The 23,695-nt window shown below is 45.1% G+C and overlaps 1 protein-coding gene across 1 annotated transcript in view; it reads right to left on the bottom strand.

The window, feature by feature from the left end:
* Window positions 1–23,695, bottom strand: part of ABCA1 (ATP binding cassette subfamily A member 1) — a 107,029-nt gene that overhangs the window by 28,825 nt on the left and 54,509 nt on the right. The window contains exons 9-24 of the mRNA XM_080986646.1: window positions 19,477–19,717; window positions 18,879–19,018; window positions 16,982–17,098; window positions 13,478–13,666; window positions 12,782–12,987; window positions 12,510–12,686; window positions 11,650–11,872; window positions 10,376–10,597; window positions 8,818–9,022; window positions 6,998–7,108; window positions 6,560–6,731; window positions 6,334–6,465; window positions 5,650–5,789; window positions 3,941–4,078; window positions 2,327–2,547; window positions 753–825 (exon numbers count right to left, since the gene is read on the bottom strand). Of these exons, the coding sequence (XP_080842772.1) occupies window positions 753–825; window positions 2,327–2,547; window positions 3,941–4,078; window positions 5,650–5,789; window positions 6,334–6,465; window positions 6,560–6,731; window positions 6,998–7,108; window positions 8,818–9,022; window positions 10,376–10,597; window positions 11,650–11,872; window positions 12,510–12,686; window positions 12,782–12,987; window positions 13,478–13,666; window positions 16,982–17,098; window positions 18,879–19,018; window positions 19,477–19,717 (2,707 nt within the window). The remainder of the gene's footprint in view (window positions 1–752; window positions 826–2,326; window positions 2,548–3,940; window positions 4,079–5,649; window positions 5,790–6,333; window positions 6,466–6,559; window positions 6,732–6,997; window positions 7,109–8,817; window positions 9,023–10,375; window positions 10,598–11,649; window positions 11,873–12,509; window positions 12,687–12,781; window positions 12,988–13,477; window positions 13,667–16,981; window positions 17,099–18,878; window positions 19,019–19,476; window positions 19,718–23,695) is intronic.

Genomic DNA, 23,695 nt, shown 5'->3' with positions numbered 1-23,695 from the left:
TTTCTCTGGGCAACATCCCTGCATATAGGCTTACAAGTATACACTCGTAAGGAACCCATCTTTTAGCACAGAAGAACTTACCCTCTGAAACTCCCCGCACATTGAAATTTGGCAGGCAACTTCACTGTACTGTTTAAGACACGTGCTAAAAACTTTGTTTAGTCAAGCCTGCCCAGATATGTAAAGTTGACATGCATTTAAATAGGTGGTTTTATCTTTAAAATGTGTGTTTTTAAACTGCTCCTTTTCATTTTATTTTTTTGTTAAGTTGGTTTTTAACTCTGACTTCTATTGATAATTTTAATGTATATTTTATGTAAGGCACTTGGAGGTTTTGTGATTAAGAAGTACACAAATGTCATTACGAAAATAAAGTAAAATAAATGATGGAAGATTTACGGTAAATGAAACAGAGAGGGGAGGAAGAGGAAGAGGAGGAGGAGAAAAGAGGAGGAGGAGAGGAAGAAGAAGAAGAAGAAGAAGAGGAAGAGGAGGAGGAGGAGGAGGAGGAGGAGAAGGAAGAGGTATTGGGTCCAAGGCAAGAAATAAAAATTGCTGGGGAAAGCAACAGAAAAGTGACAGGGTGAAAACTTTTTTAAAAACACAGAGGAAGCCAGGCAGATGAGATTATTGACTAATCTCAACAATAATTTTTAAAAATAACACCACCCCCACTCTGGTGACTTAAAATTATAAAAGACAGAGACACAAGAAACAACCTGGATGCTTTGTTATCTTTTTAAATCCCTTACCTATTGTCAAGGTGTCACTTTCATGGTCACTGCCAAGTCCGGCATCTGAACTGCTCTGAGACACACTGTCATCCTAATGAGAAAAGAAAAGGCGATCCAATTATCTCTTATCTGAACAAAGTCAGGGTGTTTTTTTAAAAAGGAGAGAGAGAGAGAGAGAGAGAGAGGGAGAGGGAGAGAGAGAGAGAGGGAAAAAATGCAATTCTCAAGAAACAAAAAGGACACTGATATTATATGTCTCTAAGGAGCCCGTGTGGTGCAGTGGTTAGAGTGTCAATCCAGGACCTGGGAGACCAGAGTTCAAATCTCCACTTAGCCTTCAAGAGAAAATGGGGTGTGGAGAACCATTTGCGTACAATACACTGAGCTCCTTCTATGACTACACACTATGATCAAACTGCATTATTGTACAGACTATAGGGATGCTGGTGGCGCTGTGGTCTAATCCACTGAGCCCCTTGGGCTTGCTGATCGGATGGTTGGCGGTTCAAATCCCCGCGATGGGATGAGTTCCCGTTGCTCGGTTCCAGCTCCTCCCAACCTAGCAGTTCAAAAGCATGCTAGTGCCAGTAGATAAATAGGTATCACTGCGGCAGGAAGGTAAACAGCGTTTCCATGCGCTCTGGGTTCTGTCACGGTGCACCAGAAGCGGTTTAGTCATGCTGGCCACATGACCCAGAAAGCTGTCTATGAACAAATGCCGGCTCCCTTGGCCTGGAAGCGAGATGAGCACCGCAACCCCATAGTCGCCTTTGACTGGACTTAACCGTCCAGGGGTCCTTTACCTTTTTTCTTTTACCTTTTTTATTTGAGACATATAAAAAAATAAAAAAAATAGTCCAGTAGCACCTTAGAGACCAACTAAGTTTGTTCTTGGTATAAGCTTTTGTGTGCATGCACACTTCTTCAGATACACACTAAGCTTTTCATGCATGTACAGGAAAGATTATAGCAAGAACAAACTTAGTTGGTCTCTAAGGTGCTACTAGGGATGCGGGTGGCGCTGTGGGTTAAACCACAGAGCCTAAGACTTGCTGATCAGAAGGTCGGCGGTTCAAATCCCCATGATGGGGTGAGCTCCCCTCGCTCGGTCCCTGCTCCTGCCCACCTAGCAGTTCGAAAGCACGTCAAAGTCCAAGTAGATAAATAGGTACTGCTTCGGCGGGAAGGTAAACAGCATTTCCATGCGCTGCTCTGGTTTGCCAGAAGTGGCTTAGTCATGCTGGCCACGTGACCCGGAAGCTGTATGCTGGCTCCCTCGGCCAATAAAGCGAGATGAGAACCGCAACCCCAGAGTCGGCCACGACTGGACCTAATGGTCAGGGGTCCCTTTTCCTTTACCTTTAAGGTGCTACTGGACAATTTTTTATTTATATATTTTGACTGCGTCAGACCAACACGGCTAACTACCTGAATCTAGAACCTTTTTTATTGTACAGACTATTTCTGGTCGTGGGCTAAAGGAACAGAATATGTTACTTGAGGGGCCCCAAAATCTCCCCATTGTTTCTAGAAGAAATCAGCAAACTGCACCCCTCCCCCTCTCCCCTTGACAGCACTTCTGAAAGCAATACCTTTTTCAGGTAAGACACGGTGCTGCTACTGTTCCTGTAGGAGCTGAGTGAGGAATCCACATCCTTCTTGACTAAGGTCAGATAATATCCAGTCCCCAACTGGTTCTTCAGGAACAGCGAAGAGCCAACGCAGCACAGTTTGCCGTGAGAAATTATAGCAATTCGGTCTCCGAGGATGTCTGCCTCGTCCATATGGTGTGTGGAGAGGATGATGGTGCGACCTGACAACCAGGAAGAGAAGAAGCCAAATATATCAGACTGGTTTAGTGACTGTGCACCCATATATTGTTCCTAACAAATGGCAGCTTAAAGAAAGCTGGTTTACATTAAGGAAACAGCATAGCCCTACAGCAGCATAGCCCCAATCCAACTGTGGGAGAGTGGAGGGGCTGAGGTTGCTTTTGGAGACCATAACAAAGGCTGATCGCCGAAGAATTGATTCTTTTGAATTATGGTGCTGGAGGAGACTCTTGGGAGTCCCATGGACTGCAAGAAGATCAAACCTATCCATTCTTAAGGAAATCAGCCCTGAGTGCTCACTGGAAGGACAGATCCTGAAGCTGAGGTGGAAAGGACCCTGATGTTGGGAAAGATGGAAGGCACAAGGAGAAGGGGACGACAGAGGACGAGATGGCTGGACAGTGTTCTTGAAGCTACCAGCATGAATTTGACTAAACTGCGGGAGGCAGTGGAAGACAGAAGTGCCTGGCGTGCTCTGGTCCATAAGGTCGCAAAGAGTCGGACACGACTAAACGACTAAACAACAACAACAACAAATAGAAATGAGGGATCTGGTTGCAGATCTCCACTAATTCGTCTAGTTTGACTCAAGTCTTTAAAAACAGCAACCCACGATTGAGCTCTCTGTTCATACTAACTTTAATTAATTAATTTTTAATTACTATACAATTTTGTAACATGCAGAGAATAGCATTTATAGAGAAACCAAACATTGGAACTGAGGGAAGTCAGGGGTGGGGGTGGGGAGGGGGGATTGTTTTATGGGAGGGAGGGGGGAAATGGGGGGGAATTAAGGATGATATGTTTTAAGATAATAGGTTTTGTTTAAATTCCTAATAAAAATTTAATTAAAAAAAATAAATATATAAAAGTCTCATATACCATGAAGCTAACAGATGCACAGATTTCAGCCAAAGAAGCTCTACTGATATTTACCAAAAGTGATATAGGCTGGTGCAACAGGAGTCTTATCAACATCACAATAAACTTTATTTTACTGAAGAGTAAAAATAATAATTAATTTGTAATTCAATCTCATTTTTTTTAATTCTAAAAAATGAGAAAAACCCATCTAACCAGGATTTTTTATAGGGCAGGGGTCTTTTTAATATTGGTACACAAATAAAGAAAAGGATGGTCCTCTCCGTTTGCCAGTCTTCCTTCTTCAGTTCCATTTGTGGATCCGTTTTCAAATTGCACGTTAACTTACTTATATAGGAGAAGGAGAAAGGTGGGGTCTAAAATCTCTAAAGGCCAGCAATACCAGAAGGGAGTCATCAAAGAGACGTCAGGGAACATGGCTGCAATGCAGAACCACCACACCATACAGATGCAACTTTTCACTGGGTCGCGAGAGGAAAAGGCAAGTGGTACCTTGGCGATATTTCACTAGCAGCTCCCAGATCCCTCTGCGAGAATAAGGGTCAACTCCAGCCGTCGGCTCATCCAGAATGACAACCTTAGAGCCGCCTACAAAGGCCAAAGCTACTGAAAGCTTTCTCTGCATACCACCTATGAAGCAAAAACAGACAAGATTCAGTCTAATTTAATCTAGGGTTCAATTCCGCTTTACCTGGGGTGGTCTGAGGAACTGCTGCTATGCACTTATGTGAATGCATGCATGGTAGAAGAGATTTAGGTATAAGACAACATTCCCCAGCCTATTGCCCTCCAGGTATTTTAGACTCCCATCAGCTCCAGACAGAATAGTCAATGATCAGGGTGTATGGGCAATCTATCTGGAATATATTTGTATTTCGAGGAGTTAAGTGATCTGACTCAGTTGCCCTCTTCCAGCCTCCTCTTCCTTCCCCCTCCCTATCTCTTGTTTAGCTCCTTGATGGTTGGAAGGAAGTGATAGTGCTGGGTACCTTCTTTGATGTTGGACATGGTTTGGACAAAGTGAGGCATTGGGTAAAAGGTAAAGGGACCCCGACCATTAGGTCTAGTCGTGGCCGACTCTGGGGTTGTGGCGCTCATCTTGCTTTATTGGCTGAGGGAACCGGTGTACAGCTTCGGGGTCATGTGGCCAGCATGACTAAGCCGCTTCTGGCAAACCAGAGCAGCGCATGAAAACGCCGTTTACCTTCCCGCCAGAGCGGTACCTATTTATCTACTTGCACTTTGACGTGCTTTCGAACTGCTAGGTTGGCAGGAGCTGCGACCAAACAATGGGAGCTTACCCCATTGCGGGGATTCAAACCGCCAACCTTCTGATCGGCAAGTCCTAGGCTCTGTGGTTTAACCCACAGTGCCACCCGCGTCCCTCTCAAGACATTGGGAGAGGGTGGCTAATGAATAATCTGCACACAGCTAGTAATGTAGGACTGCACGTAGCCAGTGAGGCAAGCCACAAGGGCTAGCTATGTAGCTATCAATAAATTGGATGGTTTGGGGCAGGGTTTTGGAGAAGCCCATGCATGGTCTGATTGGCCGCAGGGGCCTTGCAACCCAAGGCTACCTGGGGGAGCCACTTGGTCACTTCTTGAGGCTTCCAAGTGGCCGATTGAAGTGCATGTTTGGTATGCATATACTGCTTACTGTTTAGAATAAAATACTGTATTTTTCGCTCTATAAGACGTACCAGACCACAAGATGCACCTAGTTTTTGGAGGAGGAAAACAAAACAAAACAAAATTCTGAATCTCAGAAGCCAGAACAGCAAGAGGGATCATTGCGCAGTGAAAGCAGCAATCCCTCTTGCTGTTCTGGCTCCTGGGATAGCTGCGCAGCCTGCATTCGCTCCATAAGACGCACACACATTTCCCCTTACTTTGTAGGAGGGAAAAAGTGAGTCTTATAGAGCAAAAAATACGGTATTTAATCTTCTCACTCACTTGTGTTTTGTATTGCTTCTGAATCTCATTTTAAAAGAGCCACCTTGCATGTGACAAGACACAGGGACGTTGGGAGTTACAGTCCCAAAACATCCACAGGCATTTGGCTGCCAGTTAGTGGAAGCCAACAGACAGATTAGATGGGTCTCAGGCCTGATCCAGAAGATCTCTTGTTATGCTTTTCATGCATGGGTATACACAGCAAGGCAAACAATAGTTGCATTTGGCTGAATAAATGAAATTTACCAGAGAGTTTGCTTGTTTTTGATTTGAGTTTATGAGGCAAACCAACATCTATGGCCATCTGCTTCATCTCCTTTTTCACCAGCTTTTCCGACAGTCCCTTCAGGCGCGCATAAAACCAGATGTGTTCCTCCACTGTCAACCTAGGCGTGGGGGGAGAACGGCCACATTTTGGTAAGAAAAAACACACATATTGTCTGTTCCTTGTCATCCAGTTTTAAAGTGCTAACATAATAATGAAAATACATACAATTGTACCTTGGATCCCGAATGTCTTGGTACTTGGGACGTTTTGGTTCCCAAACGCTGCAAACCTGGAAGTGAGTGTTCCGGTTTGCGAACATTCTTTGGAACCCAAACGCACGACAGGGCTCCTGCAGCTTCCAATTGGCTGCAGGAGCTTCCTTCAGCCAATCAGAAGCCGCACTTTGGTTTCTGAACGTTTTGGAAGTCGAACGGACTTCCAGAACAGATTCCGTTCGACTTCCGAGGTACGATTGTATTCAGAGGCGGCATCCCAAATTAGGCATGATAGGAAACTGCCTTATACCAGGTTGGATAACTGATATTGTCTTTGCTGATTCTCTCTCTCTAAACACCCCCCCCCCCATCACAATCGTGGGAATTTTGCTAGTTAAGAAACAAATGAAAAGGTGCAAGGGAATGGCGTTTCATAGCGTGACTCACTCATCAAACAGGACATTGTGCTGGGGACAGACACCCAGATTCTTCCGGATGGTGCTGAGCTCAGAACGGATGTCTTTGCCAAGGATGAAGGCTGTGCCCGAAGTTGGGGGGAATAACCCAGTCAGGATGGACCTAAATATAACAAAAGGGAAGTTGAGTGCAAACAAGCAAAGCAAAGCATGACTTTGGAAGGTGTTTTCCCACCATACCAATTTTGCCCTCTTACATTGTGGTGGTTTTCCCAGCGCCGTTGTGTCCCAGGAAGGAGGTAATCTGCCCTTCATAGAAATTCAGAGTAAGGCCGTCAACAGCCAGTTTCTTGCCATCACGGTAAACCTTCACCAGGCTTTGAATCGACACCCCAAGGTGAAGATGACTTGGCTCTTCTTCCATGCAGACTGTTGCAACAGGAAAGTAAATCTAATTAGTGAGGCACGGCATGTTTATAATACCTGCAAGCTACTTCAGCATCGGACTGGACAGCAGGGGGCAGAGGGAGAATTGGGGTGTGACCCCAAAAAAATTGGGTTTCCCGAATCCAAGGGGCTGCAGGTCTTAAGAAATCAAACTGAGAACAGCAGGGAGCCTTATCCATTGGAAAGTATTCCACCAGAGAAGCCTGGTTTGCCACTGAATAAAATGTAGGAGAACACCAGTTGCTTACTTTCAGATGAATTTTTGTGAAGAGAAGGGGTCTGTTGCTCTCCAGATTGCTCACCACACCAGTAGGACTTCGTAAAGGGAAAGTACCAGGGTCTGGGGATGCCGTATTGACCTAAACGAAAAGGGACAAAATGACCTGGATGAGACTTGGGGGGAAATCATTCAGATGTGCAGAAGATAAGATGCATCTCCAAGTACTGAATTTTGCAAAGATTGGAGCCCGATCTGTCCGTATTATCTAGTCATTTTACCAAACACCCTTCCCACACCTTGAGGTGGCTAAAGGTAGTTTGTATGGAGTAGCTTCAACCCGCCAGAAACAATCCAGCCAAGGGAGTGAATGTGCTTGGACTAACCACAGACCTGGGGAAAGGAAGGATTGCTAACGGCTGCAAGGAACACTCTGCCCTTGATCTTTGGAGGCAGCAGCCTCATAACAGTGATGTAAGAGGACCAAAGGCATTTCACTGCCTCAGGTGAAGGACAAGACAACACCACTGTCATGTTCCATGCACAAAAGTGGGCTGGGTTAGTACCTGAAAGCTACTAAAATGCTGGCACCTGAACAGCATCCTCCACTGCAGGACAAGGATACAGGGCAAGCCACATCCAGCTCTCTCCTCTCCTCTTCCCTATAGCCTCTGCTGCCTTAGGTGACCAGCTCACTTTGCTCAACAGCAGAGTCAGCCCTGTCTAATGCATAACCTTTTTATTACATTTTCAGATTTTACAAGTTCTTTTAAACAACAAATCTCTCATATCCGCTGACTTCCCATCCACCCTTCCGCAGTGTTCTAAAGCTGCTATGTTACAGTGGTACCTCGGGATACATATGCTTCAGGTTACATACACTTCAGGTTACACACTCCGCTAACCCAGAAATAGTGCTTCAGGTTAAGAACTTTGCTTCAGGATAAGAACAGAAATCGGGCTCTGGTGGCGTGGCAGTAGCAGGAGGCCCCATTAGCTAAAGTGGTGCTTCAGGTTAAGAACAGTTTCAGGTTAAAAACGGACCTCTGGAATGAATTAAGTATTTAACCTGAGGTACCACTGTACTTACATTTTACCCATTACAGTGGTACCTCTGGTTAGGTACTTAATTTGTTCTGGAGGTCCGTTCTTAACCTGAAACTGTTCTTAACCTGAGGTACCACTTAAGCTAATGGGGCCTCCCAGTGATGCCGTGCTGCCACCGCATGATTTCTGTTCTCATCCTGAAGCAAAGTTCTTAACCCGAGGTACTATTTCTGGGTTAGCGGAGTCTGTAACCTGAAACGTCTGTAGCCTGAAGCGTATGTAACCCAAGGTACCACTGTACATCAATTCTGACTTATTAAACTACCAATTCTCATCTGTTGCTATCCTGAATACGTTTTAACATAACCATGGTATTTTTTCTTCCAAACATTCCACAGATTATTTCCATTCTTCAAAAAAAGTTCCCTCCTTTAATTCTAACAGTTGGTCTAGCCATCTCAGCATATTCCACCATCTTCATAAGCCAATCTTCTTTCAGTGGGACTTCTTCTTTCAATTTTTTGCACGAAGATTATTCTTGCCACCGTTGTAACACGCATAAACAAATCAAACAATTCCTTCAGAGCACAGTCAGCCTCATCAAGGCTCTTGCACCTGCTATCTTTGGTGGATCTACAACAATCTGTCACCGCTCCTCCTCCTGTGAGACTGCTGTTTCTGGGATCTCCCATGGCTGGATAATAATATGGAAACAGCAGCATCCCTGACTTCCAAAGGGAGGGAAGTGGGGTAATGGGAAGTAATGGGCTAAGACAGAGAGAGATTTGATGTGCTACTGCTCACCTGGAAAGACAGCCTCGATGTACCAAGTCAGAACACCATACAGCAGACTATCGAACAGCATCATACACACAGAAGTTGTCAGGTTGTAGCTGTCTCCTTCCAAAGGGCTCATGAAGACATTGTCCCATTGCAATCCAACACCCTGCTCTTCAAACAGGGAAAGGTACTCACTGCCAAACCCAAAGGCGACCGGAGAAAGCAGGCTCTGCAGAGGAAAAACACCAGTTAACATCCTGGGTGCATTCACTCACTCACTCACTCATGTTTTCAGTGCAAGGAAAGATTAACCCTGCCATAATGGCAACAGGGAACAAAAGCAAAAGCCGATTCAGCTGTGACCAAATGGGTACCTGAGCTAGTTCCACATGGGTGGGACAAAGGATGCAGTTCCTTACCATCTGGTTATCTTCTGTTTAGTATGGAGGCTGGCAATCAGGTGGTGAGGAACTATACCATTGGCCCTGCTCATGTAATCTCGAAACCAAATATTCCTGGAGCAGATTTGGAATAAGTTGGGGGGAAGAGTTTCCAGTACCACTATGGGAAACATACACACACATCCCACGAATTCCTGAGAAGGACAGTGTTTGTGGTTGCAACTCTGTGTCAACAGAAGATACAACTCATGTGCTCCTTGAATGCCCTTTTTATAATGATCTTAGAAACAACCACATTTACCCATTGTTAAGATCACAGAAGGGAAGCTCACCCCTAGCAAAGACTTGTTTTTTGCTGTCCTATGTAGAGACGTATACAGTCATACCTCATGTTACATTTGCTTCAGGTTACACATTTTCAGGTTGCATCCCACAGCGACCCGGAAGTAACAGAACGGGTTACTTCTGGGTTTCACTGCTTGCACATGCGCGGTGAATTGCAACCCGTGCACGCACAGACGTGGGTTGCGTTCTGTTCAGGTTGTGAATGGGCCTCTGGAACAGGTCCCGTTTGCAACCAGAGGTACCACTGTATATACTTCAGAATATCTAAATTTCTTGCTAAGGCTCTACAAATCTGTGCTATTAAACTTAAAGGGGGTATGGGAAATGAATTGTCCTTTAAAGGTTAAGGAGCAGAAATGTAAATCTCTATTATTATTATTTTTATTACTATTATTATTATAGTTATCATTTGTATAATGGCTGCCTGCTAAAACACAATGAACTGACTTGATCCCAACTTTCCCCCAAAGTGCTAAAGGGTGTAGGTAATATACATATTATTTTCATAATAACCCTGGGAGGTAGATTAGGCTGAGAGTTGGTAACTGGCTCAACACTGCCCAGTGAGTTTCGTGGCCATGTGGTCATTTGAACTCTGATCTCCCAGGTCCTAATTCAATACTCTAACAACTACACTGGTGTAGTGAAACCAATTAAAGTTTGATTAAAAGTTGAAAGAATTAGGGAATGGGGGAAGGGGATGTGCAGGACCAACCCCGCCCCCCCCCAAAAAAATTAGTCCAAGAAGGTCTGCCCAGACCAGATTAAAAAAAGATCTCTCCTTGCTGGCGGTGTTACCCTCCCCTCGCCACCCCGCCACCCTTGCACTGACTCACCGCAAACGTTTTGAGAGAGAAGGTCATGTAATCATGCCAGGCAAAATTCAACGTGCAAGGCAAGTAGAGAGTAAAGTAGATGATCCCCGCACAAGCTGCCGCCAAGTTGGCCCTTGAGAAAAAGGTGCTGATGAGGAAGCACTGTGTTATGGTCACTATGCCAAAGATAGACAGGAAGACAAACACCACGCTGGGGTCACTGTAGGGCAGCAGGTTTCCTTTCTGGAGAAAGAGAGGACCAGTTGCACAGCCATGAAACATTTGACAATTCACATTTCATCATTGCTTTATTATTATTATTACAACCTATTACCATTACTAGCATTATTGTTATTATTTGTACACACCTGCGGTGGTTTACATTAACAAGTGGGGGGCAAACATGTGTTTGCAGTAAGCAAGTTGATGTGCCAGACATACAGAGACAGTCCTATGGGGCCTGGCAGGGTAGGATATAGATCCTTGGCCAATGTGTTTAGTTATCAAACCCACATTTGCTACTGTGGAATATGTGAAAAGGAGCTTAGCCATCCCATCTTACAAAAAAAGAATGGTCACCTCTGAGCTCATGTGTTCTTTCTGAAGACATTATTATTATTATTATTATTATTATTATTATTATTATTAGCCACTCTGGGCAGCTTCCAACATATACAAAAACTTCCTGATACAGGGCTGCCTTCAGATGTCTTCTAAAGACAGATGTGTTGTATAGTTACTTATCTCCTTGACATTTGATGGGAGGGCATTCCACAGGGTGGGCTCCACTGCTGAGAAGGCCCCCGTCACCTCACTTCTCTCAATGAGGGAATCACCAGAAGGCCCTCGGAGCTGGACCTCAGTGTCTGGCTGAACAATGGGTGTGTGTGTTTGTGTGTGGAGATGCTCTCTCAGGTATACAAGGCCGAGGCCGTTTAGGGCTTTAAAGATCAGCACCAACATTGTGCTTGGAAATGTACTGGAAGCCAATGTTTCAGAACCAGTATTCATTGACTACTATGCTCTGCTATTATTTTTACGTTCTTGTTCATCCTTAAGGGAGCGCAGGCAAGCAATTTATACCACAGGATGCATTCTTCTATCCCCTTACCTGGGAGTAAGTCCCATGGAACCCAGTGGGACTTACTCAAGAACATAAGAAGAGATCCGTAGCTAAGGTGAGAATTGAACAGTGGGGGATCCTAATATTGCATGGTAAGCCACTATAGTAGATCAACAGTTGTGGATTAAACATCCTATTAACCAAAGGAGTGAGAACGTGGAGCCAGGCTAACCTTGAGGATGAGTGTCAGGAGCCCAGCGCTCATGAGAAGGGGGATGAGGCTGCTAATGAACCAGCTGAGCCAGAGGGTGCCGTTGTTTAGGCCCATAATCCTCATGGTCTCTTTCAGGCGGGCCTCCTTTTCGTACACAATGCCCTTGACGATCACGGCCACAGAGTAGATCCAAGCCAGAGTCATGAAGAGGGGCATGGAGCCGCTCATGACACGCAAGAATCTGCAGAGGGGAAACCAGAGGAAGGCCAAGACTTGGGGTTATCATTTATTGGTAACAAGTTTAAGGCAGACCAAAAGAAATACTTTGTCATGCAGTGTGTAATTCACCTTTCAAGATTCGATGGCGGCTGCCTGCCTGCCTGCTTACAAAGCTTTTCTAAAGAATGAGAATTTGTCTATGAGTGGCTACCATAATAGCTAAACAGAAAGTCGATGTTCTGAATGCTGGGGAAAACAAGGGGGAGACCATTTCTGCTTGGTTTCAGAGCCATCTGCTGGAAACAGTATCTAGATTGCCCTCTCCTCCCCCTCCAGCGCTATCTTGGACCCAAGAAGTATGAGCTGCTCTAGGAGGCTAACCTGCCACCATCTTGAAAGCTTCCTCAAAGATGACCCATGGAGGCTTTATAGAGAAGCTTGCCTTCCCCCAGGAAGTGGCATCTTTGAGAAAATGTCACCACTTGAAGACGACTCCCAAACCCCATCATGGAGGTTCTTTCCTGTCACTGCCTCTGCAGTCGGGTGAAGAACCAGCTCACGTTTCTCCAAAATCTGCCACCCTAAAACTCAGGTCCACTCTGTGACTTAAGCAGAGTCAGCCACGCCAGGGGACCACTCACTCAGAGACTGTCACTTACACATCATCCACATAACAGGGGTAGGGCATCTGCTGAAGGTAGACTCCCGTTTTCTTCTCGGAGCCAGTCACAGTACGGATGATCGCCTGCTCTATCACATCCTGCAAGTAAGCAAAGCCTCCCCAGACATAGCGCATGTCCTCAAAAGGATCAGCCCGAGGACCTGGATCCCAGTACCTATAGCACCAAAGCAAAACAATAGTTGGGTCAGAATTCTCACGCCTATTCCTGTTAATCGCGAACCTACCAAGGCCTCTTTGAGGACTGCTCACCCGTCCTTAATTTTGTTTGTTCTCTCCACGCTATCAATGTCCATCCTTATCTTGTACTTGACATGTTGCGGCAACTTCACACTGCTAGGAGTGATTTCGGGGAAAACGATGCCTGCCCAAAACCTCCTCTGATCCAGCAGCTCCAGGGACTTGTCGATAAGCCGCACTTCACTAGGCATGGCTTCCAGTTTGTCCAGATTGACACACTGCAACCATGACGGACAAAATGAATCAGAACCTGGGCTGAAGTTTCTTTGAGAAGCAAATATTTGCGCAAACACTGAAATAAGAAGCATGCACCATTTCTGTCCGATTAAATGCTACAGTGCCAGTGTGGTGTAGTGGTCATAGTGTCAAGACTAAGATCAAGAATGGTGGAGTTGACTTTGACTTACATCATTAAGTCGAAATGCTTTCCCCCCAAAAGATGTGGGCTCAGCGGACTGGGTACTCTTAGGGACACCTAAGCTCTAGTCCATTTGGCCAGCTAAGGAGGCCCACTGATGACATCTTTTCTCAGAGTGCTATTCCCCCACCGCCCAAATCCTGAAAAATGGCCTTGTGTATCTCTTAGGACCAGTTTCTGTTCTGCAGTCTATTGCAGAAATTATTCTTTCTGAATCTACTTGGAGAGAGAAAAGGAATAGCCCCAATAATAATGAACAAGATCAAAACACTAGTAAATATGAGACTCACTTCCATGAAGCGGGAAATAGTCAGAACAGCATGGTCAGTTTCATTGAAAGCCTCCCTCCAGGTGCGGGTTGAGCCATTCACCGGATGAACATCCTCCGGGTTCTTTGCCAAGAACAGGGATAGATCTTCTACGGTCCAGCTTGAACCCATTAAGTGGTGTTTCCAAAGGAACTTGTTCTTCAGTAACGTCTGGTGTTAGCAACATAGCGAAGAAACTTAAGTGAAATTCACCATGAGGTAAGAGCAAAGAGCATAAACAGCATTTCACAGATCTATTGCCTGTGTTTGCACAGAACAAACAGCAGGATGAACAAACCAAGAAGCTTTGGCTTCCCATTACACCCAAACCATGGATGGTGGCCTCTTGTTCCCTAACAAACCGTGATCAATGGCCAGCCTGAAGCCATTAGTTTGGGGCTAACTTACTAAGGAAGCCACACACCATAGTCCTGGGTTTAGATGGAATGGGAAGCCTAAACTACTTGATTTGTTTGTCACACTTGTACCAGGGGAGGAGTAAGTGATCAGGCAACCGACTAAAGTGTGCTGCTCATCCAAAGTAAACCATGACAAGCCAAGAAGTCTGGATTGTCATTGCGAGAGAACACAGTCACTGTCAGTCTTCCTACTTGCAGCTCAATCTCAGGCTTACTGCTACTGGACAAAACCTCTTTCCAGCACCTACACTAGAATTCAGATTAGGTGGGAAAGGCCGCTCATTATTTAATGGTGTATTCCACTATGCTGGACATGCCCAGACTGCTTGTCGCCTAACTCTCAGTTGCCTGGTTATGAGCAATTGGGTGGAATACTGCCTGCGTAAATTTGCAGGCAGTATTTCTGTCCCGTTGCTCACTATGATCACTGAAGGAGGGGCCTGAAAGACCCCTGAGAGGCCAGGCCCCCTCAGGCTTCCTTGTGACAGTGGTCCTGAGTAGGACTCTAGTGACACTACTGCTACACAGGGCATAAACTGAACTGGGTAAGCTGAACATTCACATGATAGCTCAGTTAGCTATCATATGGGACAGCTGCATATTCCTGTATTGCAAGGGGTTGAACTAGATGATTCTTAGGGTCCCTTCCTACTCTACAATTCTAAGATTCTATGATGGTCTTGTTCTGCTCATTGTCAGATCTGAGCCTTCCCTTTCCACAATGTCTATTTTTGGCTCACTAGGCGGCAGCCTTGTACAACATCTCAGTAGGGAAGCGACAGCCGTTGCTGAAAGCAAACAAACAAGGCCATGTTGAAAACTGGAGAGGGGCAAGGGAAGAAATTTGTTTCAGCTGCTTGGCGATTGTTAAAAGCACTACCAGCACTGTCTAGAGAGCACAGGCAAAGAGGCAACGATGCATAAATGGAATATTAACGTCGTAACATAGGGTTCCTTCGATGCCATGAAGCCAGAAGGAAGCTCTCGCACACAGCGAGCTACAGGGCTCTTCAAACGAGTTAGGAACAAATCAGGAACTGGGCATATCAGATTCCCCCCTCCCCCTTTTAAATGCATGTTCCGTATTTATACTGTGTCAAAGAGTTCAGTTAACAAGTTGAGGTGCCATGGTAACCAAACTCTGGCCACGTTTGCAGGGCCAGCCATTATGCAGTGGGAGGTGCCCCCGTTGGCCAATTTGGGAAGGTATCATCATAAATCAGCAACATGTCTATTTCCCAGCTTATGCTTAGCTCCATGAAGGACAGCCATGGGAGTGGCACCAAAATTTGGGGTCATATATGTCATATTAGTATGTTTATAGTTTGACCAGGGAGAAGAACTTAATAAGGATGGTTTTGGCTCTGTGTTACACATTATGCTTCCCTCTTAACAGCGAAGGGGAAGACCCGTTCCAAACAGCAGGCCAGGACAATGGGACACACACAAGGAGAGGGAATTTCTGAAAATGTGGGTGAAATGGAAGGTATGCAGAAAAATATTTGAAATTTGCAAATGGAAAGTGAGTAAAACGCAGCAAAATCAACAACTGCACATGAACACTGTCCTAATGCTTCCATAGAACTCTGGCAGGATTAGGGTTGCCATATTTCAGAAAGTGAAAATCCAGACAGAAAAGTTGTTTTGAGCCGTCCCCTGCTGTACAGCACTGAAGATTTGGGTCCCTAACACTCTTGATACAGTCCACAGGCACACGCCCTGTTGAAACATTGAAACAAGTCACAACATCATGTTGCAACACCCACTTGTTTTCCTTCTGATTAATCTGTGCAGAAATGGGAAAGGGAGGGAGCCATTAAAAAAAAAAAAAAGACCACCATCTGGCTGGGCGGAAAGGTCATCCACCAGAGAACCTGGCTTGCATCTTCTCTGGGACATCACAGAGCACACTTTGTGTTCTTGTGAACTCTAAACAAAAAGTCTGTCTTTAGAGAATGCTACCACCTGAACATCTCTCCCACTGTCACAACTGACCATATGTGCTGCTGCAAAATGTATCTGCTGAGGGAGCTGGCCAGACACTTCTTGTTTTCTGGCAGCAGGTACACAGGCAGCAATGAGGTGTTCTCCTCACACGTGACAGTCCCTACAGTTTCTCTGTTTTCTCATAGAAGTTGTGGGTGAGTCAGGCTCCATAAGAAAGCAGTGGATTTAACAAAAGAGTTATGTGGTCGATCTGGATCTGAACAGGTTATTAGGCTTCCAGGGTGAGTATCTTTGATTAATGGGACATCCTGAGCTTTAGGTCACTGGCAGGACAGTTTTCTTCTCTCTCTTCCTAGTAAGCTTCATGGCTTGAGAAGGAATTTCAACCCCCCAGCAATGCAAACTACATCACACTGGCTCTCCAATAGCAAATAGCACACTGACCTTGTATTGGAATTTTTTAAAGGCAATACTACAATACAATAAAGGTTGAAATGAATTATTGTTGTTATTCCAAATAGTTATTTAAATACAATGCTTGTTTTTTCACACATCTGGATAGCGCCAGTATGACCTGCGTTTGTTTCCTCTGTTAAAACGGGTGAGGTAATATTTAATCACATTCGTCTCTAGTTCAGAGCCCCATGTAATGTGATTATGGCAGAACTCAACATAACAGAATGTGATGCCTGCCTGTACTTGAATAGCCCCTCGTTTCACATTCATTATGGGCCATGTCCTTGGCAGGCGAACACACACAGCAGCCTGTGGAAGGGAGGATGCAGGCCTGATTTATATGCTGGCCAGAATCTGCCTGAGTTGTGCACAACAAATCAGCCAACCTGGCACTTGGGGAAATCACAGAGGGGAGAGCTATTGCCTAGAAGGAATCACCTTCCTGCCGAATCTCAGGTTAGAGTCACATTGCACAGACAAGGAGGCCCTGCCCAAGCAAGCTTGTCAGAAGAAATGAGGTACTACATAGACATGCACGCACTCGCTCGAGGCCAAACCGCCAATCACGATACCAAAGTAAACAGATTTAAATCACTTCTTGTAAACTGGTCTCCCAAGAAATATCCAGTGTTATCTGAGGAGCGAGAAGTTATGGCATACTGACCCGAACTAGATCCATCTCCTGGCTTTCCTCCATGAACACTCTTATCTTTGGTCTTATCTCCTCCCACATCCCTCCGAGATCACGGAAGACACTCAGCTCCTGGAACGTCTTGTTTACCTGCCGGGATAGTGAAAGGGTCAAAGGTGACATCGAAAAGGTGACAACCAGGGACAGAAATCCGTGCCCCCCCCCAGATGATTAAGTTGTTTATGTATGCAACAACAGTGGCTAGGGTTCTCTATGCACAAAAATGGAAAAAGTAGTTCCCACCAAAGAAGAATGGCAAAGTAAGGTGAGGGACTATGCTAAACTGGCAAAGTTAACAGCCAAAATAAGAGAACCTAACGATGTTTGCTTTGTGGAAGAATAATATTGATGTTATGGTATAAGAGTTTGAAGGCAGCATGTAGCAGAGGGGGAGAAATAAAAACACCATGGAAAATGGGGTTTAAAGTAGGAAAAAATACAAATTTATTATTTATGTTAAGGTTTTGAAAATTTATTTTAAAAAATAAAAAGGTGACAACCGGCAGAACAGGCTAAAAAGAGTCGCTTCTCCCTGACTTCTGCCCCAAGAAGAAGCAGTGTTGGCTTTATCTTTCAGTATCAACGGCCCTTGATTCAATTCTGAACATTAGAACCCAGTTGCAACATCTCCCCCACCCCCATCAGTCAAGCAGTTTATTACGTCTTCCTCCCCTCTTCTGCCCCTTCAGCTTTGCAACATCAAAGCATCAAGCACTGCAGTGCTTGAACATAAAACCTAGCTGTTCTTGAGCATCTGCCTGGGTCAGCAAATGTAGCATGTGAGCGAGGACCTTACGAATGTTAAAGCAGGATTGCATAAATGAGCAGAACGTTCCAGTACAGCATATCAGCACAGAATCTGCCAGAGTTACAATGGCACAGGATTCAGCAAGGCCTTCGGCAATGTCTTCTTATGGACAAGAAGTGCTGTGCAAACCACGTTTCCCGAAAAGGGAGAAAAAATGCCCAAGAATATAATGTATACATGTAAAAAGTATGGCTGCACACATGACCCTACCTTATACTGAGCCGAGTTATTGCTTCATTTAACCCAGTATTGTCACTGGAAGTTCTTTAAGGCTAAGCAAAAATGCCATCTTCTAAATCTGCCATTCCACTTGCAGTCAATTTGAAGGGGTATTTGAGTGTTTTGGGGGAAGGATTTAAAGTCTTCAAAATGTTAGCAAATACAATGGCAGAGCTTTCTTTTCTATCTGTTTCTCTCTCTCTCTCTCTCTCTCTCTCTCTCTCTCTCTCTCTCTCTCTTCCTCTCTCTCTCTCTCCAGTCCAGCTGCAGGAGCAGAGGTCTCTGCAATGGTTGTTTGGCTTCCTGGCCAGCTCACAGATCCACCCACCCCAACAGTCACAAGGACAGAGAGCAAGGCAGGGGCTTCAGGGACATCAGCAAACTGGTGAGCCACACATGAGTCCATTCAGAAGAACCAGGAAGCGGACACAGCCTCTAGTTCCTATATAAGCTGCCAGTAAGAGTTGAATCATTGTTGGAAGGAAAACCTCATTGGTGCTCCAAGCTCCAGAATACAGCCTCCTCCAGACTGGGAAAATGCGACCAAGTGCAAACTATGCGGCAAGAGGCGAGTCCACTTTGACCCCCTACTCCAGCGGTTCTCAACCTGTGGGTCCCCAGATGTTGTTAGACTACAACTCCCATCATCCCTGAGCTCTGGCCTTGCTAGCTAGGGGTGATGGAAGTTGTAGTTCAACAACATCTGGGGACCCACAGGTTGAGAAAGGCTGCCCTACTCACTATTTTCAGTTCCCTCTTGTGCATTTGCTGCAGGAGCCCCAACAGCAGCTGTACAAAGCAAGCCCCCCCCTTCCTTTGAACGATGTGGGATTGGGATCTTACCTCAGACATGACTGCCCTTGTTGCTGGCGTGTCAGGGGTGTACAAGACCTTCCCCATAAGCAAAGGTTTCAGAGCTCTCCATATGATTCTGGAAAGTGGGCTGGACTCCAGCTTCTTCATGAGGTCATTGCAGTAGGGTGCTTTAAAAGAGTTTAAAAGAAGAAGAAGAGAAGAAGAGAATTTGGATTTGATATCCCGCTTTATCACTACCCGAAGGAGTCTCAAAGAGGCTAACGTTCTCCTTTCCCTTCCTCCCCCACAACAAACACTCTGTGAGGTGCGTGAGGCTGAGAGACTTCAAAGAAGTGTGACTAGCCCAAGGTCACCCAGCAGCTGCATGTGGAGGAGCGGGGAAGCGAACCCGGTTCCCCAGATTACGAGACTACCGCTCTTAACCACTATACCACACTGGCTCCTATGGGAGATGAGCTAGGTGCACAGTATCTTTCTCACCTTAATCCTAGACAGCACACCCAGTATAGACAAGTGCTATCCACCCATCATCATACTGTAGCTTCCTGCATCTTTGAAAATAAAAAAGGACTGCAATCCAAATGATCTGCCCAAAATTAATAAGCATGCACCGGATTCCACTTACTTGTGTAGTTGTCATAGAAATCGGCAGCATCTTCGTCAGTGTTGTTGCCTCCAAACAAAGCTTTGTAGTTGTTGTCTTCATACCAGTTGAGAGACTTGATCTGCAATCCCCCTCCCTCAGGATGTCCACAAACTATTCGGGATACCGCCTGGTAAATTTCGGTAGAAGAACTTGTGCTGTTCACATTGGTTAGGAACACCACCTCCTGCCGCATGTCGCTCCAGCTTTTCATGCTCCCGAGCTTTAGTTCAAAAGGGGAGGGAAAAAAATAGGGGTTCACCTACAGATCAAAGCTCGATCCATTTTCCTGTAAAACTGGTAACAAATATTACACCAAAGATCAATTGGTTCAAAAGCATCCCGAACAAACCTTAAGATTTCCTATTGTGTCCAAGAAACAGAAACTGTTCCTTGGATACACCAGTTTCTATTTGTGCAAACTGCTTGTGTTCCATTGCATTCCTTGCCATTCCATGGAAGGTGTGGAATGTATTCTTCTTGGGGAGCAAAATCCATTCATTCTCTCACCCCAGAAGAGTCACCTTCCTTTCAGGTGGAGTGTAAGGAGACAGGATATCAACAGGCCAAACTAATGAGCAAGCCCTTCTCTCTAATTCCTAAGGACTAATTTTCTTGGGGTTATGTCTATCCATAATTTGGACCCAACTTTAGTTAAAGGCTACTGGAGATATCCCAGTCTGATTTCGCCAGCAAACAGAATATGTGAGCCTGAACTAGCTCCTTTTTTTTTTTTAACCACAAGCAATGGTATTTTTTGAATCACAGTCAATACAGCAGAAGATTAACTTCTACTGAACAATAAAAAAGGTGCTTCTACATTGTGCGGTGCATGTCCAAAAATCTGGAAAGGAATTTGCAACTCATGTGATGTTAGGAGAGCATTTCATGAGTACAATGATGAAGTCACAGGTCCAGGAGGAAAAGAATCATTGGAGCCACTGGGTAGTATTCAACTAATTTTTAATCATCGTAGTCCCATTGTCTAAGTTAGGCCCATTAATTTTAATGGGTCTACTCTGACCCATTGGCAGGGAAATAAATGCTATGAAATTGGATCTTTAAGTATTGCAGTAGCCAAATGTAACCCACAACTCCCTTTGTTTTATTTGTATCCTACTCTCTTCCTCCAGGAAACTCCATTTTATCCTCAGGACCTTCCTATGAGATGGCGCAGGATGAGGAAGAAGGCTCCTATTGCTGAAATTGCTGGAACTCAATTCCAGCACCTCTCAGGTGCCACTGCCATTCTAAGAAGGAGGTGTTCATGGTGAGTTCCGGCACCTCTTTTCCCAGAAAAATAGCACTGGCTATATGACACCATAGTTAGGCTTTCCGTGTCCTAAACTCTGCTTCGTTCCTCTTTCCTTTAAGGCTTATACGCCACTGCTCAAAAATCACATGGGCGTGACATGAAGTCGAAGAACATCTGATAGTTCTGACATCCCAATTGTCGTGATCTGCCACCTAAATTTAAAAGGAAGAGAAATAGCCAAGGTCCTTCCAGAGAACTGACATAAGAGTGATTGTACAAGACGTGACAGGAACATTCTAGAGAAAAGTGTGCAAAGTTCTTGCATTGCTTGACAACACTCAAGGCAGTGGGTTTATAAAGATATAGTTCAAAAACAGGTGAAGGGAGAAAGGAGGGGGAAATAAACTCACACACTAGTTCTTAGGTATAACTTTCTTATGACAGTAAGTCACACATGCTGAAATTCCCATTTTTGCACAACTACTAAAAGCGAAGATGCCCATTCCTTTTTTATCTAGGCATTTTACTGGGGGGGGGGAGAGGGAGCGAGAGAAAGAGAGAGAATATGAACAACAATCTGCAGTAGCATACAGTATTAGGAAGCTGAAAGGGAGTTCTCTCTGATTGTTTGCAGCTATCCATTCCGACTGCTACAGTCACCCAGAGACTTCTGAACACAGGAAGTCCAGTTCACAGGCTGCTGTGCAAGCCAGATTTAAGAGCTGCACCAATGGCACAAAACTCAATGGTTTCTAAACATCAGCGTTTCCTGAAGAAGGAATTTCAGAACCACTTTTAATGCAATAAAAGCCTCACGAGATACGTTCGGAACAAGCCCCCTGTTCCCAGCTGCCCAGTTTTACATCCAGCCTAATTTCATATGGACTTGTCTGGTTATGGCTGCCACCTGTCCATGTTTTTTTGTTTTTTATATAGCTAAGCTGCAACCATTCAAAGTACAGTGGTTAACATTTGCATACATTTAAATAGATTAGTAAATGCATATCAGTGGCGTCTGGAAACTTGGTTGCCCTGCACTGCCCCTCCCCCCTCCCCAGACAGATGGCAGCCGTACTAACACAACCCTAACCTAGGGAGAGAAAAAATGCCGGACTTAATGTCTCTAGTCCTATACATATTTGTCAGAGAGGATTTAGCGAGCCATGACATTAAAAAGCAAATTTTGGTCATGCAGTTAAGAGCGGTTTTCATGCAAAGCCTCCAAGCTGTCTTTGTTTTGAAGTTGAATAGGACAGCAAGAAAAGGTACTGACTGCTGTTTGGGAAGACTGCCAAAGAAAAGTCGCATTCCTCAGCAATCCAGCCACATCAGCAAAGAGAATGTCACATGGTTTTGATTTCTGATTTTTTTTTTTAACTCCGTACCAAAAGAAAAGAGAGAAAAGGAGAAAGAATGAAACATCACCGATGCTCAAATGATGTAACAGGAAACAGCTGTAACCAGAAACTCACAGGCAAACTTTTAGGATAGTTAAAAGTGGCTGCAGTTTTATCTTGATTCCAACCAGATTTTTCTGCTAATTTCCATTAGCCGGCCAAAAAAGAACACAGCAGGTTCTAGAACTCAACAGAGGGCAACCTACTCCTAGGAAACAAAGTGGCTGGAGCAACAGGGAAAAGGGGATGGGATCTTGCCCCCGCTCCTCCGCAGGAGTACAGTTCTTAAGAACCTCGAGTGACCTCACCGCAGCTCCGCAGAGAGGTTATTATAGTTCAGGGAGTAAAAGCTTCACCAGCGAACAGTAAGAGAGACAGAACAATAGGTGAGGCTGAATCTCCGCCCCTCGTTACTTGTTTAAAATGGCAACTTTCAAACTTGAGGAGAATACGTTTTGAGAATGGCAAAAAGCAGCAGCAGCAACAACAAAAAGCACTTTGCATAAAAGGTTAGGCGGAAGAAAAGAGGCAGCTCGTTTGCTCAGGAAAGAACACACAGAATAACTTTATTTATTCAAAGGGCTTGGAAAGGGAGCACCAAGCTCCCAAGCCAAAACAATGAACCCGAATTTCCAAAGAAACCATCCACTATCAAAAGCAATTTCGACAAGGAAGTTCAGATCCTCGGTCTCTTTGGCTGGGTACACACCAGAGTACCAATGCGCATCTGGGTTGCGCAGATCTGGTTCTTCCATGTGCACTTCTGTGCACATATGAACACATTCCATTGACCTCAGTATTTCCTGCCCACACTAGTGGACAGGCTTGATAGGATGAATTCACATTGTGTACTGTTATCTCCTCCCGCCAGTTAGTATTTTCCCATCCTCCCAGAGTTCTGGAAACTCGAGGCCCATTGTGGGCATGTGCGCAGATACTTGTTCACCTATGTGCTCAGACAATTTTTAATTTCATTCTCGAGCTACAAGTTTTACGATATACCAGACTTGTACAAAGCAGCTGGTTACAAACAACAACAACATACATGTGTGTGTGTGTATCAGAACCAGCCCCACTAGCAGCCCACTTTACATCGCTTCCCCCCCTTTTATAACATCTGCAGATCAGGACGATCCAAATTAATTGGGGGGTAGGTAAAGGGTAAAGGACCCCTGGACAGTTAAGTCCAGTCAAAGGTGACTATGGGGTTGCGGCGCTCATCTTGCTTTCAGGCCGAGGGAGCCAGTGTTCCTCCGCAGACAGCTTTCTGGGTCATGTGGCCAGCAGGACTAAACTGCTTCTGGCACAATGGAACACTGTGACGGAAACCAGAGCGCACGGAAACGTCATTTACCTTCCTGCCGCAATGGTACCTATTTATCTACTTGCACTGGTGTACTAGGTTGGCAGGAGCTGGGACAGAGCCACAGGAGCACACTCTGTTGCGAGGATTCGAACTGCTAACCTTCCGATTGGCAAGCCCAAGAGGGTGAGTGGTTTAGACCACAGCGCCACTCGCATGTGGCATGCCACTTAGATGAGAGCAATG

This window comes from Podarcis pityusensis (assembly GCF_964106645.2).
Source record: "Podarcis pityusensis genome assembly, chromosome: 17".
NCBI classification, from domain to species: domain Eukaryota; kingdom Metazoa; phylum Chordata; class Lepidosauria; order Squamata; family Lacertidae; genus Podarcis; species Podarcis pityusensis.
This window is presented reverse-complemented; position numbering and strand designations above follow the sequence as displayed.